At 46.1% G+C, this 15,978-nt stretch overlaps 1 protein-coding gene across 3 annotated transcripts in view; it reads right to left on the minus strand.

The window, feature by feature from the left end:
- ABCA5 (ATP binding cassette subfamily A member 5) overlaps positions 1–15,978 on the minus strand; it is a 136,551-nt gene that overhangs the window by 77,149 nt on the left and 43,424 nt on the right. For all 3 annotated transcript variants that reach the window (XR_016306666.1, XR_016306665.1, XM_089655587.1), the window contains exons 8-12: positions 12,628–12,816; positions 7,617–7,764; positions 6,395–6,563; positions 5,899–5,957; positions 3,861–3,971 (exon numbers count right to left, since the gene is read on the minus strand). Coding sequence is in view for 1 of the 3 variants with exons in the window: in XM_089655587.1 (XP_089511713.1) it covers positions 3,861–3,971; positions 5,899–5,957; positions 6,395–6,563; positions 7,617–7,764; positions 12,628–12,816 (676 nt within the window). In the remaining 2 variants the exon portion in view is untranslated. The remainder of the gene's footprint in view (positions 1–3,860; positions 3,972–5,898; positions 5,958–6,394; positions 6,564–7,616; positions 7,765–12,627; positions 12,817–15,978) is intronic.

A 15,978-nucleotide genomic window follows, 5' to 3' on the forward strand; every position in this document is an offset into this window, starting at 1 on the left:
TGAAGCTGGCATCAGATGGGGCATAAACAATCACCTGGTAGAACCTAAAGAACATGTAAACTAAGCTCTTAGTATTCCCCCCAGCCCGTGCCCCCCCCGACTTCTCCATCAAAATCAATAACACAATCATCATTCCCTCCCCTCATACCAGGGTACTAGGTGTAATCCTAGACTCCCATCTGTCCTTTCAGCCCCAAATCCAATCGCTGTCCAAATCTTGTAGACTTCACCTCCGCAACATCTCCAAGATATGGCCGTTCCTAACCTCGGAAACCACTAAGCAACTTATTCACTCCCTTGTTATATCTCGCCTCGACTACTGTAACTCCCTCCTCATTGGCCGACCTCATCGCAGGCTATCCCCCCTTCAATCTATCATGAATGCTGCTGCCAGACTCATCCACCTTACTAACCGTTCTGTATCTGCCACCCCTCTCTTCCAAATCCCTCCACTCGGTATCCTCCACCCCTCTCTGCCAATCCCTCCACTGGCCTCCACTCAGTGTCCTCCACCCCTCTCTGCCAATCCCTCCACTGGCCTCCACTCAGTGTCCTCCACCCCTCTCTGCCAATCCCCCCACTGGCCTCCACTCAGTGTTCTCCACCCCTCTCTGCCAATCCCTCCACTGACCTCCACTCAGTGTTCTCCACCTCTCTCTGCCAATCCCTCCACTGGCCTCCATTCAGTGTCCTCCACCCCTCTCTGCCAATCCCTCCACTGGCCTCCACCCAGTGTCCTCCATCCCTCTCTGCCAATCCCTCCACTGGCTTCCCATTGCCCAACGGATAAAATTCAAAACATTAACAATAACATATAATGCCATTTATAACTCCACCCCAAATTACATCACCAATCTTGTCTCCAAATATCCCCCAAACTGTACTCTCCGCTTCTCACAAGACCTCCTGCTCTCTAGCTCCCTTGTCTCCTCCTCCCATGCTTGTCTCCTGGACTTCTCCAAAGCTTCCCCATCCTCTGGGATTCTCTACCCCAATTTATCAGACTATCGCCTACTCTGCTCACTTTTAGGCGATCTCTGAAAACCGATCTCTTCAGGGAAGCCTATCCTGCCCTCAGCTAATAATGGAATCTTCTACTCTTCCAACCAGTCCATCCCCCACAGTTACTACCTTTTGTACCACTAGCCCCTCCCTCTTAGATTGTAAGCTCCAAGGAGCAGGGCCCTCCTATCCCTCTTGTATTGAACTGTATTGTTGCTGTATTGTCTTCCGTTATATTGTAAAGCGCTGAGCAAACTGTTGGCGCCATAAATCTGTATAATAATAATAATGAACAGGAGGGCAGCATTGTAAATCTGGGAAACAGTCGCTTGAAGCTGAGAAGCCCAAGAAGCGTTCGCACATACAGTACAGTGCAGTGTAACGTGAAGAGGTAGGCCTGAAACACCCAGAAATGGTGAAACAAGAAGCCCATGTCCCTTTACAGGGAACATCCAGGATGACAAAAAGGGAATCCATCTTCCTGAAAAAAGCAGTGACCAATAGAATTTAGCCATTAGGGGTTGAGTGAACTCAGAAGACTCCCTATACAAAGGTCCTAATTAAAGGGTGAGAGGTCAACGGCCCTGAAACAGAATAGCAAAGGCCAGAAACCTGCTAAATAGTGGTCCAGACACAGCTGGAGAGGGTTCCGTCCACAGCAGGGGCAGACTGACAACTCATGGGGCCCCCGGGCAATAGAGGATCATGAGGCCCCTGTATCCTTGCCCAAACTCAAAAAAGCCTATGAAAAAGGTACCAGGGGCATCTCATGGGGCCCCTTACTGACCCCGGGCCCTCGGGCAGTGCCCAAGTTTCCGCCCCTGGTCCACAGAGAAACTCAGAGGTGAATAGCATTGTGTGTAATGTGCATTGAAACAGCCACTTGTAGTTGGAAACCCATGTGACTGGGTGACAACGCAGGAGCATAAATGGACGGCCAGAATGACGTCACCCTGTTACAGAAAGTGCCTGAAAAAGGACTCTCAAGACAGGACCACCAAAGATTACTGTAATGAAAGCTGCAGATTTAAAATGATTGAAAATGACTTTAACGTTAAAATGTGTACAGTTGCAAGAAAAAGTATGTGAACCCCTTGGGATTACGTGGAGTTTTGCATGAATTGGGCATAAAATGTGCTCTGAACGTCATCTAAGTCACAACAATAGAAGAACACAGTCTGCTGAACATAATACTACACAAAATTAGATGTTGCCATGGTTTAATTGCACATAACATGTAAACATTCACATTGCAGGGAGGAAAAAGTATGTGAACCTTTGGCCTTAATAACTGGTTGACCCTCCTTTGGCAGCAATAACCTCAACCAAACGTTTCCTGTAGTTGCAGATCAGACCTGCACAATGATCTGGAGTCATTTTGGACCACTCCTCTTCACAAAACTGTTTCAGTGTAGCAATATTCTTGGGATGTCTGGTGTGAATCGCTCTCTTAAGGTCATGCCACAGCATTTCAATCGGGTTGAAGTCAGGACTCTGACTGGGCCACTCCAGAAGGCGTATTCTGTGCTGTTGCAGCCATTGTTTTGTTGAATTACTTGTATACTTTGGGTCATTGTCCTGTTGCATCACCCATCCTCTGCGGAGCTTCAGTTGGCGGACAGATGGTCGTACGTTTTCCTGCAAAATGTCTTGATAAACTCTGGAATTCATTTTCCCATCAATGACAACAATCCGTCCAGGCCCTGAGGCAGCAAAGCAGCCCCAAACCATGATGCTCCCTCCGCCATGTTTCACAGTGGGGATGAGGTTTTGATGTTGGTGTGCTGTGCCTTTTTTTCTCCACACATAGTGTTGTGTGTTCTTCCCAAACAACTCAATCTTGGTTTCATCTGTCCACAGTATATTTTGCCAGTAGTGCTGTGGAACATCCAGGTGCTCTTTTGCAAACGTCAAACGTGCTGCAATATTCTTTTTGGACAGGAATGGCTTCCTCCGTGGTGTCCTCCCATGTACTCCATTCTTGTTTAATGTTTTCCGTATTGTAGATGTGTCAACAAAAATGTTAGCATGTGCCAGAGATTTCTGTAGGTCTTTAGCTGACACTCTGGGATTCTTCTTTACCTCATGCAGCATTCTGCACTGTGCTCTTGCAGTCATTTTTACAGGACGACCACGCCTAGGGAGAGTAGCAACAGTGCTAAACTTTCTCCATTTGTAGACAGTCTGTCTTACCGTGGACACATGAACATCAAGGCTTTTGGAGATACTTTTGTAACCCTTTCCAGCTTCATGCAAGTCAACAATTCTTGATTGTAGGTCTTCTGAGAGCTCTTTTCTGCGAGGCATGGTTCACATCAGATAGTGCTTCTTGAAACCAGTAAACCCAAAACAGGTGTGTATTTTTTAAGGGCAGGACAGCTGTCAGCAACACATCCAATATCATCACACTGATTGGAGTCAAGGTTGGCTCACTCCTGGCTCCAATTAGCTCTGGGAGAAGTCATTAAGCTAGGGCCTCACATACTTTTTCCTCCCTGCACTGTGAATGTTTACATGTTATGTGCAATTAAACCATGACAACATCTAATGTTTGTGTAGTATTATGTTCAGCAGACTGTGTTCTTCTACTGTTGTGACTTAGATGATGTTCAGAGCACATTTTATGCCCAATTCATGCAAAACTCCACGTAATCCCAAGGGGTTCACATACTTTTTCTTGCAACTGTATGAGAATTTAGTGACTGTGACATCTTCATTCATTTGTACAAATCTTACGACATTCTAATGAGAGTTGGAACCAGAGAGACACTACGGTTGTTTCCTGTCTGTATGACGCCTACACTGCGGCATACAGTGAAGATTCTCAGAAGATTCTCAGAAACCGCTAAATGTCTCACCTTCAGATGGTGGACACAGACCACATAAAATATTCATCAGTGTTGTTTTTCCGGTGCCACTGTGCCCAAGCAAAGCCGTTATTTGTCCTTCATACATGTCCAAGGTGAGCCCTGCAGATATAAATAATGTTACCACAGACATCAGAGACACAACCCTACTATCTGCACCATTTCCTCAAACCCCGGCTATTTATACATTTAAACAAAGCAGTTATAGCCTGAGGAGGAAAGTCTGTACCTTGCCAGCACTCGGCAGAGAAGAACCCTTGCTCTCTATGAGTAAGCAGTAATGTATCAGCAGAGGTCTCACATGTATCCTGTTGAGCAAGAGCTAGAGCTGTCCAATCAGCGAGGAACATGAGCGTTGCTAATCCCATGGCTAGGTCTGACCTAGATGGGGTGCTGTGTCAGACCTCTGCAGAGAGACCATTGCCCTATGGGGGAACTGACCCCCCCCACCCGATATAGGTCTTACTTTGGCACGCTGATGGGAAAAAGGGGTACACAGAAAGTCCTAAAGGGCACTGAGGGAACTACAGGCCTCCCGAAAAAGCAGGTTGCTTGGCTTCAAACATTTCCAAGTCACTGGCCCAGAACAAGTAAAGTGCGAAATCCATATTTTCATCTTTTGTCCTGGGTTAGTGAGTCAGGTAATACAGGCAAAAGATTTGCATGGCATTCAGGCAACTGGCAAGTCAGCAGTAACACCAGTTTCCTTCAAATCTTTAAGGATGCACCCCTCTGAAACTGGTTTCACTGTGTTACTAAAGGCTCCAACCACCCCTATCCCTTTGTCCAATGGGAGGCCCTTATTTGCTTCTGATGTCCTCTCCTTGGACAGGGAGATAACAGATGGCAAGGCTTAGTTTCAAAGTCAATGAGCGTGGGCTGTGGAAAGGACATGGGATTGCCGACTCCTCTGAGGTACATGGAGTAATGTAAATGCCTCTAGATAAGGTTCTGCTGGTCCTATTTAAATAAAGGGAATACATAGTCACTGCAAGCTCCATGAACAAGTCCATCAACAAGAGGATTTTAGTTTTGTGTGGATGCTCGAAGGAGGCCAATGCTCCACCAGCTTCTTCTAACATCAGGGGTCTCCCACACTCAAAGGAGGCTAATACTCCACCAGCTACTTCTAACATTAGGGGTCTCCCACACTTAAAGGAGGTGAATCCTCCACCAGCTTCTTCTAATATGGGGTCTCCCATGCTCAAAGTAGGCTAATACTCTAAGAGCTTCTTCTAACATTTGGGGTCGCCTGTATTTAAAGTAGGTGAATCCTCCACCAGCTACTTCTAACATTTGGAGTCTCCCATGCTTAAAGGAGGCAAATCTTCCACCAGCTTCTTCTAATATTTGGGGTCTCCCATGCTCAAAGCAGGCTAATACTTTACCAGCTTCTTCTAACATTTGGGGTCACCTGTGTTTAAAGGAGGTGAATCCTCCATCAGCTTCTTCTACCATTTGGGGTCTGCCATGCTCAAAGGAGGCAAATTCTCCACCAGCTTCTTCTAACATGTGGAGTATCCCACACTTAAAGGAAGTGAATCCTCCAGCAGCTTCTTCTAATATTTGGGGTCTCTCATGTTCGAAGGAGGCAAATCCTCCAGCAGCTTCTTCTAACGTCTGGGGTCTCCCACGCTCAAAGGAGACTAATACTCCACCAGCTACTTCTAACATTTGGGGTCTGCCACACTTAAAGGCGGTGAATCCTCCACCAGCTTCTTCTAATATTTGGGGTCTCCCATACTCCAAGCAGGCTAATACTCTACCAGCTTCTTCTAACATTTGGGGTCTGCCATGCTCAAAGGAGGCTAATACTCCAGCAGCTTCTTCTAACATGTGGAGTATCCCACGCTTAAAGGAAGCGAATCTTCCAGCAACTTCTTCTAACATTTGGGGTCTCCCACGCTTGAAGGAGGCAAATCCTCCAGCAGCTTCTTCTAACATTTGGGGTCTCCCACTTGCCACAGCAATAATTATCCCTAGCAGGATTTCTATTGATCTCATATTTAAGAAATCTTAGATCTCTTACCTTGTAATGTCTCCATCTGCAGATTCTCCTTCTTGAAAGACTTATGAATATTTTTAATTCTACATGAAGGAGAAGAAGGCGTTAAGATACTTATTACAGAACGAAACAAAGGCAGACTTGTAACCAGATAGATATCAACAAAAAGCTGGGGGGTAGGTTTACTGTAAAATAAAGGCTAAAATACTACCTGCCCCGGAGAAAAGGCTGCACCGTGGCTCCATCCAGTGCTGCCGAACTGCTACTGCAGCAGATCAGAGTTTAGACTGCCTGATCTTGCTTTCAGCAAAGATTATGTGTCCAAGACCTTCAGATGTCTCCAACCTGGAATGGCGGTCTCTCCTTGAATGGTAAGTGTTTCAGCCCAACTATCACTCTTTAATTCCCCTCCCCCCCTTCCCGGCTAGATTGTGAGCGCAGCTTCATGTAAACAGGAGAGTATAATTCTGGTTTAGGAAGGCCATTTTGCCGAAATCACCGTATAACAATGATGACATACCTGATGGCCTCTTTCCCATGCAGGCCTAGTGGTACAGGCTCCACCACATCGCTTAGATCAGTGTTGGTGCTGAAGAAGCTCTCATTGAGAACTCCATAATTTCTCCTCCTCTTCGACCAGTAAGATGGCTTCAGAAAGAAGAGGGGTGACCGTCGTAAACCGTACTCTCCTGTTCCCAAAGAAAAAGACACAATGAAGCTTTACATCTCCCAACAAATCAAGATCCTACAACACAATGAAATGCCACCCAACACCTGACAAGTAAAACCCATCTCCATTTTTTTAAATCATTACATTTTCCTTCTAGACCAGTTATCCCCAAACTGTGACCCTTTACTTGCCATTATGTGGATCTTGGGAAACTACTTCTCTCACTGAAATCAACAATGAGGCACTATTCCCGCCTCTGACACCAATGAAGGGCACTATTCCTCTGACTGATACCAATGATGGGGCACTATTCCTCCCACTGACACCAATGATGGGGCACTATTCCTCCGACTGATACCAATGATGGGACACTATTCCTCCCACTGACACCAATGATGGGGCACTATTCCTCCCACTGACACCAATGATGGGGCACTATTCCTCCCACTGACACCAATGATGGGGCACTATTCCTCCCACTGACACCAATGATGGGGCACTATTCCTCCCACTGACACCAATGATGGGGCGCTGTTCCTCCTACTGACACCAATGATGGGGCACTATTCCTCCCATTAATACCAATGATGGGGCACTATGCCTTCCACTGATACCAATGATGGGGCCCTACTCTTCCCACTGATACAAATGATGAGGCACTATTCCTCCCACTGACACCAATGAGGGGGCACTAATCCTCCCACTGACACCAATGATGGGACACTATTCCTCCCACTGACACCAATGATGGGGCACTATTCCTCCTACTAATACCAATGATGGGGCGCTATTCCTCCCACTGACACCAATGATGGAGCACTATTCCTCCCACTGACACCAATGATGGGGCACTATTCCTCCCACTGACACCAATGATGGGGCACTATTCCTCCCACTGACACCAATGATGGGGCACTATTCCTCCCACTGATACCAATGATGGTGCACTATTCCTCCCACTGACACCAATGATGGGGCACTATTCCTTCCACTGACAGCCAGAGTCAGAGGTACAGCACATTCACCCGATTCTCATATTGGAGGTGCGCTCCTGTACATGGGGGGTTCTTACCCGGGAGAATCTGGTCAAGGTATGATGCCAGGAGCAGGTACATCACACTGTCCACCACCAGGAAAATATAGGTGATGATGAGGGGGTAGGGGCCATCCTTCAGATTGAATAGCTGGGCGCCATTTCCATTCTGCTCGAGGATCATGACCTGAAATACACACAGATGTATCATAACAATGTTATTAGATTAGAACCTCTGTCAGGTTTTTACTGCTCTCTTGACAACGGCTTTACCAGACCCAGACAGGAAGTGATAGAAATATATCATGTTTACAATTTCCAGTCAAGAAAGTGACTATTTGGGACTCTTGTTTCAGTGTTCATTGGGTTACTTTTAATTGCTTTTTTTTTCTAATTACATTTTATTTTTCATGTTCAAAGTGGTACAATGCCAACAAAAAAAGGAGAAAAAAAAAATCAAATTAAACTTTGATTACATTATGACACATAACCTTTCTATTTAATTGATATAAAAAATATATATATATATACTATATTGCCCCAAGTATGGGGTCGCCTGTCATGTGACGTGGCCTACCACTTGGTGGCTGAGTGGCTGTTGTTCCCAGTTGCTTCCACTTTGTTATAATTCCACTAACAGTTGAGTGTGGAATATTTAGTAGCCAGGAAATGTCACGGATGGACTTATTGCACAGGTGGCCACCTATCACGGGACCACGCTTGGAGTCACTGAGCTCCTGAGAGCGACCCATTCTTTCACCAATGTTTGTAGAAGCCGTCTGCATGCCTAGGGGCTTGATTGTATACACCTGTGTCCATGGAGGGGATTGGAACACCTGAATCACATGATATGGGGGGGATTGGAGCACCTGAATCACATGATATGGAGGGGATTGGAACACCTGAATCACATGATTGGGAGGGCGGGGACAATACTTTTGGCAATATAGCGTATGTATCACCAGTCAGTGTCCGTGATCACTGCCACACATCATATTTTGACAATGTACTGCACTGGCGACAGTACTTAGAAAATGGTGAAAAAAAACAATTTTTTTTTATTTTCCAAAAAAAAAGGTGACAAAAAATGACAATTTGAAAAATCTCACCATGCCTCTTACTAAATACCTTGGACTGCCTACTTTCCAAAAAGGGGTAATTTGGGGGGTATTTGTACTGTCCTGACATTTGGGGGGTATTTGTACCGTCCTGACATTTGGGGGGTATTTGCACTGTCCTGACATTTGGGGGGTATTTGCACTGTCCTGATATTTGGGGGGTATTTGTACTGTCCTGACATTTGGAGGGTATTTGTACCGTCCTGACATTTGGGGGGTATTTGCACTGTCCTGATATTTGGGGGTATCTGTACTGTCCTGACATTTGGGGGGTATTTGTGCTGTCCTGACATTTGAGGGGTATTTGTGCTGTCCTGACATTTGAGGGGTATTTGTACTGTCCTGATATTTGAGGGGTATTTGTACTGTCCTGATATTTGGGGGTTATTTGTACTGTCCTGACATTTGGGGGGTATTTGTACTGTCCTGATATTTGGGGGGTATTTGTACTGTCTTGACATTTGGGGGGTATTTGTACTGTCCTGACATTTGGGGGGTATTTGTACTGTCCTGACATTTGGGGGGTATTTGTACTGTCCTGACATTTGGGAGGTATTTGTACCGTCCTGACATTTGGGGGGTATTTGCACTGTCCTGACATTTGGGGGGTATTTGTACTGTCCTGATATTTGGGGGGTATTTGTACTGTCCTGATATTTGGGGGGTATTTGTACTGTCCTGACATTTGGGGGGTATTTGTACTGTCCTGACATTTGGGGGGTATTTGTACTGTCCTGACATTTGGGGGGTATTTGTACTGTCCTGACATTTGGGGGTTATTTGTACTGTCCTGATATTTGGGGGATATTTGTACTGTCCTGACATTTGGGGGGTATTTGTACTGTCCTGACATTTGGGGGGTATTTGTACTGTCCTGACATTTGGGGGGTATTTGTACTGTCCTGACATTTGGGGGTTATTTGTACTGTCCTGATATTTGGGGGTTATTTGTACTGTCCTGACATTTGGGGGGTATTTGTACTGTCCTGACATTTGGGGGGTATTTGTACTGTCCTGACATTTGGGGGTTATTTGTACTGTCCTGATATTTGGGGGTTATTTGTACTGTCCTGACATTTTTGGCCCCCAAGATAAGAGATCGGTCGTGAGTACATCAGGATTGATACATTTTCAAATATATATCCCACAGTTTGTAGACTCTGTTACTTCTATCTACTTTCACAAAGACTAAATTATATACACTGATTATGGGTTATTTTTACCAAAGAAATGTAGCAGAAAACATTTTGGCCTACATTTATGAAGAAAGATTATTTATTTGCACAATTTTACAACAGAAACAAAGAATAAAGTGGTTTTTGTTTCATTTTTGGTATTTTTACTTTTATATACCAAAAAAGAAAAACCCATTTGTGATTAAATACCACCAAAAAAAAAGCTCTATCTCAAAAAATGATATAATTTTTATTTCAGTACAGTGTTGCATGACACAACAGTAATTGACATCCAAAGTGTGACAGCGCTGAAAGCTGAAAATTGTCCCGGGCAGAAAGGGGGTGAAAGTGCCCGGTATTGACGTGGTTAATTAAAATTTAAAAAAAGGTGCTGAACCCCGGTGATCTGTGATCTCTTTCATGTTGTTCAGGTAGATCTCCACCTCTCAAAGGTTGCCCACCTCGGGTCTATTTGGTGGGAATGATGGGTTATCCTGAACTGGCAAATACTTTGAAACGTAGGGAGCAGGGGCGGACTGACCATTCGAGCACTAAGGGCACTGCCCGAGGGCCCGGGGTCAGTAGGGGGCCCCATGAAATGTCCCTGGTACCTTTTATATAGGCTTTTTGGAGTGTGGGCAAGGACACAGGAGCCCCATGATCCCCTATTGCCCGGGGGGCCCCATGAGTTGTCAGTCCGCCCCTGGTAGGGAGACATTCCTTGTTTTTCCCCCAGCTCTCTCCATGCAACGGTTGTGTCCCCATGGAGCAGATTTGTTTTCAAACGTGGAGGCAGATTCCTTATCGTAATATGTATTAAAGCAGAGAGACTCCAGGGAGAGGATTGTTCTGTCTTGATATCTAAATTAGAATACCTTGACGACAACGTTAGCCAGCCAAAGGCATGTCTCGGAAAACAAGCCGGATTGTAAAGTCTAATATTCAGTAGACCAACGCAACCTTGGTTCTTCAGCAGGTAGAGTGTAGATATTGATACTTTTGGTCTCTTCCCGTGCCATAAAACCTAGTCATAGGCTTCTTTATCGGACATCTTTATGCTCAAAGTCCAACTCTGGGCTGTGGCCACACTGCAAGGGTTACTTGCTGGTTTTTGTCTAGGGGGCAGGAGAAGGAGATATACTTACCTGATCCTCTGATCCTCCCCACACAGTCTAGTGGTCTTGACATCATCAAGCCCATAGACCTGCTCTGGACCTGAGGATGTCAGGAACAGTCTACTGCTGGATCGTGGGGGAGCACTGTTTGCTGGGGGAGAAGAGGATCGGGGGAGTATAAGCTATCTCAACGCCCCTGGAAAAAATGAGCCGTTAACCCTTACCATCCCACTTTATGGGAAAACTTTTTTGCCTAGAGTTGGGCTCTAAGCACAGTGGCCTTGAAACTGTGGCCCGCAGGCCAGATGTGGCCCTTTGCCTGGCTTTATCTGGCCCTCGAATTGCTATTCGTCCCACTGGCACCAACAATGGTGCATAATTCCTTCCACTGACGCCAATGATGGGGCACTATTCCTCATATTAGTACCAATGATGGGGCACTATTCCTCCCATTAGTACAAATGATGGGGCACTATTCCTCCCATTAGTACAAATGATGGGGCACTATTCCTCCCATTAGTACAAATGATGAGGCACCATTCCTCCCATTAGTACCAATGATGGGGCACCATTCCTCCCATTAGTACCAATGATGGGGCACCATTCCTCCCATTAGTACAAATGATGGGGCACCATTCCTCCCACTAGTACCAATGATGGGGCACCATTCTTCCCACTAGTACCAATGATGGGGCACCCTTCCTCCCATTAGTACCAATGATGGGGCACCATTCTTCCCATTAGTACCAATGATGGGGCACTATTCCTCCCATTAGTACCAATGATGGGACACTATTCCCCCATTAGTACTAATGATGGGGCACTATTCCTCCCACTGACACCAATGATGGGGCACTATTCCTCCCATTAGTACCAATGATGGGGCACTATTCCTCCCATTAGTACCAATGATGGGGCACTATTCCTTCCATTAGTACCAATGATGGGGCACTATTCCTCCCATTAGCACCAATGATGGGACACTATTCCCCCATTAGTACCAATGATGGGGCACTATTCCTCCCATTAGTACCAATGATGGGGCACTATTCCCCCATTAGTACCAATGATGGGGCACTATTCCTTCCATTAGTACCAATGATGGGGCACTATTCCTCCCATTAGTACCAATGATGGGACACTATTCCCCCATTAGTACCAATGATGGGGCACTATTCCTCCCATTAGTACCAAACACTATTCCCCCATTAGTACCAAACACTATTCCTCCCATTAGTACCAATGATGGGGCAATCCCACTGATGACGAGGCATTTTCTTCTCCCATGGACAGCAATCTGGACCAGGGGCGGACTGACCATGCGAACACTCGGGCACTGACCGAGGGCCCGGGGTCAGTAGGGGGCCCCATGAAATGCCCCTGGTACCTTTTTTATAGGCTTTTTTGGGTGTGCTTTGAGTTTGGGAAAGGACACAGGGGCCTCATGATCCCCTATTGACCGGGGGCCCCATGAGTTGTCAGTCCACCCCTGATCTGGACCCCCCTCCCCTAAAGTTTGAAGCACAGTAAACTGGTCCTTTGTTTAGAAAGTTTAGTTTGGAGTCCCCTGACCCAGACAATAGTAATTTAGTTTGGGTTCAGTGCCCTGAAAGACAAATAATAGACTCAATAGAGCACTTACCTGGGCTGTGCCGATCATGAACGTACACTGACAGAACGGACTTAAGAACCACACAAAGGACTTTGGAAAGTCTTCTTTCAGCACAATGAAAATACCCAAAGCACTGAGCAGAAGGGTGGACAGGAATGCGACGCCTCCAGCTTGTTTGGCTTTTTTGAAAAGTGGCGTCAACATCAATGCGAACATTATCTGCAGGAAACCACAAAGGTACAGATAAAAATAAATGACAGTCCAGCGTCAGAGAGCAATTCCAGATTCAGCCAAATGTACAAAATGCATCTGGATGACAGTGGTGTAAATGTGCCAGATACATCTGCATGACCATAGTGTAAATGTGCCAGATACATCTGCATGACTGTAGTGTAAATGTGCCAGATACATCTGCATGACTGTAGTGTAAAGTGCCAGATACATCTGCATGACCATAGTGTAAATGTGCCAGATACATCTGCATGACCGTAGTGTAAATGTGCCAGATACATCTGCATGACTGTAGTGTAAAGTGACAGATACATCTGCATGACCATAGTGTAAATGTGCCAGATACATCTGCATGACTGTAGTGTAAATGTGCCAGATACATCTGCATGACTGTAGTGTAAAGTGCCAGATACATCTGCATGACCATAGTGTAAATGTGCCAGATACATCTGCATGACTGTAGTGTAAATGTGCCAGATACATCTGCATGACCATAGTGTAAATGTGCCAGATACATCTGCATGACCGTAGTGTAAATGTGCCAGATACATCTGCATGACCATAGTGTAAATGTGCCAGATACATCTGCATGACCATAGTGTAAAGTGCCAGATACATCTGCATGACCATAGCGTAAATGTGCCAGATACATCTGCATGACTGTAGTGTAAATGTGCCAGATACATCTGCATGACCATAGTGTAACTGTGCCAGATACATCTGCATGACCATAGTGTAAATGTGCCAGATACATCTGCATGACTGTAGTGTAAATGTGCCAGATACATCTGCATGACCATAGCGTAAATGTGCCAGATACATCTGCATGACCATAGTGTAAATGTGCCAGATACATCTGCATGACCATAGTGTAAATGTGCCAGATACATCTGCATGACCGTAGTGTAAATGTGCCAGATACATCTGCATGACTGTAGTGTAAAGTGCCAGATACATCTGCATGACCATAGTGTAAATGTGCCAGATACATCTGCATGACCATAGTGTAAATGTGCCAGATACATCTGCATGACTGTAGTGTAAATGTGCCAGATACATCTGCATGACCATAGTGTAAATGTGCCAGATACATCTGCATGCCCATAGTGTAAATGTGCCAGATACATCTGCATGCCCATAGTGTAAATGTGCCAGATACATCTGCATGACCATAGTGTAAATGTGTCAGATACATCTGCATGACCATAGTGTAAAGTGCCAGATACATCTGCATGCCCATAGTGTAAAGTGCCAGATACATCTGCATGCCCATAGTGTAAAGTGCCCTGATGTTTTCAGGAAGCTACGTACAGCACCCTGCTGGCCCCTCCCACCAGCCAAGATCTGCCTGCACTGCATAGAGAAGCACAGAGACTTGGTGATGACATCACTGAGTCTACAATAAGAAATTGAATGAAAACAGAACAGTTTTATTTAAAAATATCATCACCAATGTTGATGTGGGGGGGGGGGAATGAAGAAAAATATAAGCAGATTAGACTTCAGCTTTAAGAGGAATACTTTAAGATTAGAATCGTTATGAGGAGACGGACCACAAGACGATTTTTGCTTACATCAAGGCAGCGCGATGGACTAAACGCAGACATTCCGTTTTATTGGACTCCGTGGATTCCTATGCATCAATTGATCGGCAGAAACATTTCACTTCATCATAATATGCAGCAAAACAATCCGCTCAGCATTAGGAAATACATTAAATCTTCCTATATCTGTCGGGAAAGAATAATGCTGCATCGGATCTACACTAACCCAGCACAGAAGAAGAGCTGACCAATCAATTCATTGTTTTTTTTTCCATTTTTGGATGGAGAGGGATTGTCAATGCGATTCCCCGTCACGTCCTGTCCTGCCGATGTAAGGGACACAGACAGAAATAAATTATTTCTTGCTGTTGGAGATTTTCCCTCACTTCCCGTCCAGTAAAATGTTGCCACAGAAAGTGACGGGGCCCCAGACAGCAGTACAGACCCGAGAGGGGCTACAACTCTAGTTCTCGCTGTATCCAAAACTAAGACACCTCTCCGCACCTTCCAGGGACTGCAGCACACAGTAGGAGGGTTTCAATGCTGTCAATCAAGAAAGCAGTGGGCCGGGCTGGGTGTGGCCAGAAGCTGATTGAAAAGAATGGGCAGTGACAATCAGTGGTGTATTTAGGTTTTGTTCTGCCCTAGGCAACACAAAATTCCCCCCCCCCCCCCCCCCTTCCAGAGAGAGCCTGAAATTGACCAATAATACCCCTGGACCCCCACCCACCCGAAAAAGCCTGAAATTGACCAACAATACCCCTGGACCTCCACCCACCCAAGAGAGCCTGAAATTGACCAACAATACCCCTGGACCCCCACCCACCCGAGAGAGCCTGAAATTGACCAACAATACCCCTGGACCTTCACCCACCCGAGAGAGCCTGAAATTGACCAACAATACCCCTGGACCCCCACCCACCCAAGAGAGCCTGAAATTGACCAACAACACCCCTGGACACCCACCCGAGAGAGCCTGAAATTGACCAACAACACCCCTGGACCTCCACCCATCCGAGAGAGCCTGAAATTGACCAACAATACCCCTGGACACCCACCCAAGAGAGCCTGAAATTGACCAACAACACCCCTGGACCCCCACCCACCCGAGAGAGCCTGAAATTGACCAACAATACCCCTGGACACCCACCCGAGAGAGCCTGAAATTGACCAACAACACCCCTGGACCTCCACCCATCCGAGAGAGCCTGAAATTGACCAACAATACCCCTGGACCCCCACCCACCCAAGAGAGCCTGAAATTGACCAACAACACCCCTGGACACCCACCCGAGAGAGCCTGAAATTGACCAACAATACCCCTGGACCTCCACCCATCCGAGAGAGCCTAAAATTGACCAACAATACCCCTGGACCCCCACCCATTCGAGAGAGCCTGAAATTGACCAACAATACCCCTGGACCCCCACCCACCCGATAGAGCCTAAAATTGACCAACAATACCCCTGGACCCCCTCCCAACCGAGAGAGCCTGAACTTGACCAATACCCCTGGACCCCCACCCGCCTGAGAGAGCCTGAAATTGACCAACGATACCCCTGGACCCCCACCCACCTGAGAGAGCCTGAAATTGACCAACAATCCC

The sequence above is a fragment of the Staurois parvus genome, unplaced genomic scaffold (genome assembly GCF_062004578.1).
Source record: "Staurois parvus isolate SC_StPar_1 unplaced genomic scaffold, SC_StPar_1.0 ptg000851l, whole genome shotgun sequence".
Lineage (NCBI taxonomy): Eukaryota > Metazoa > Chordata > Amphibia > Anura > Ranidae > Staurois > Staurois parvus.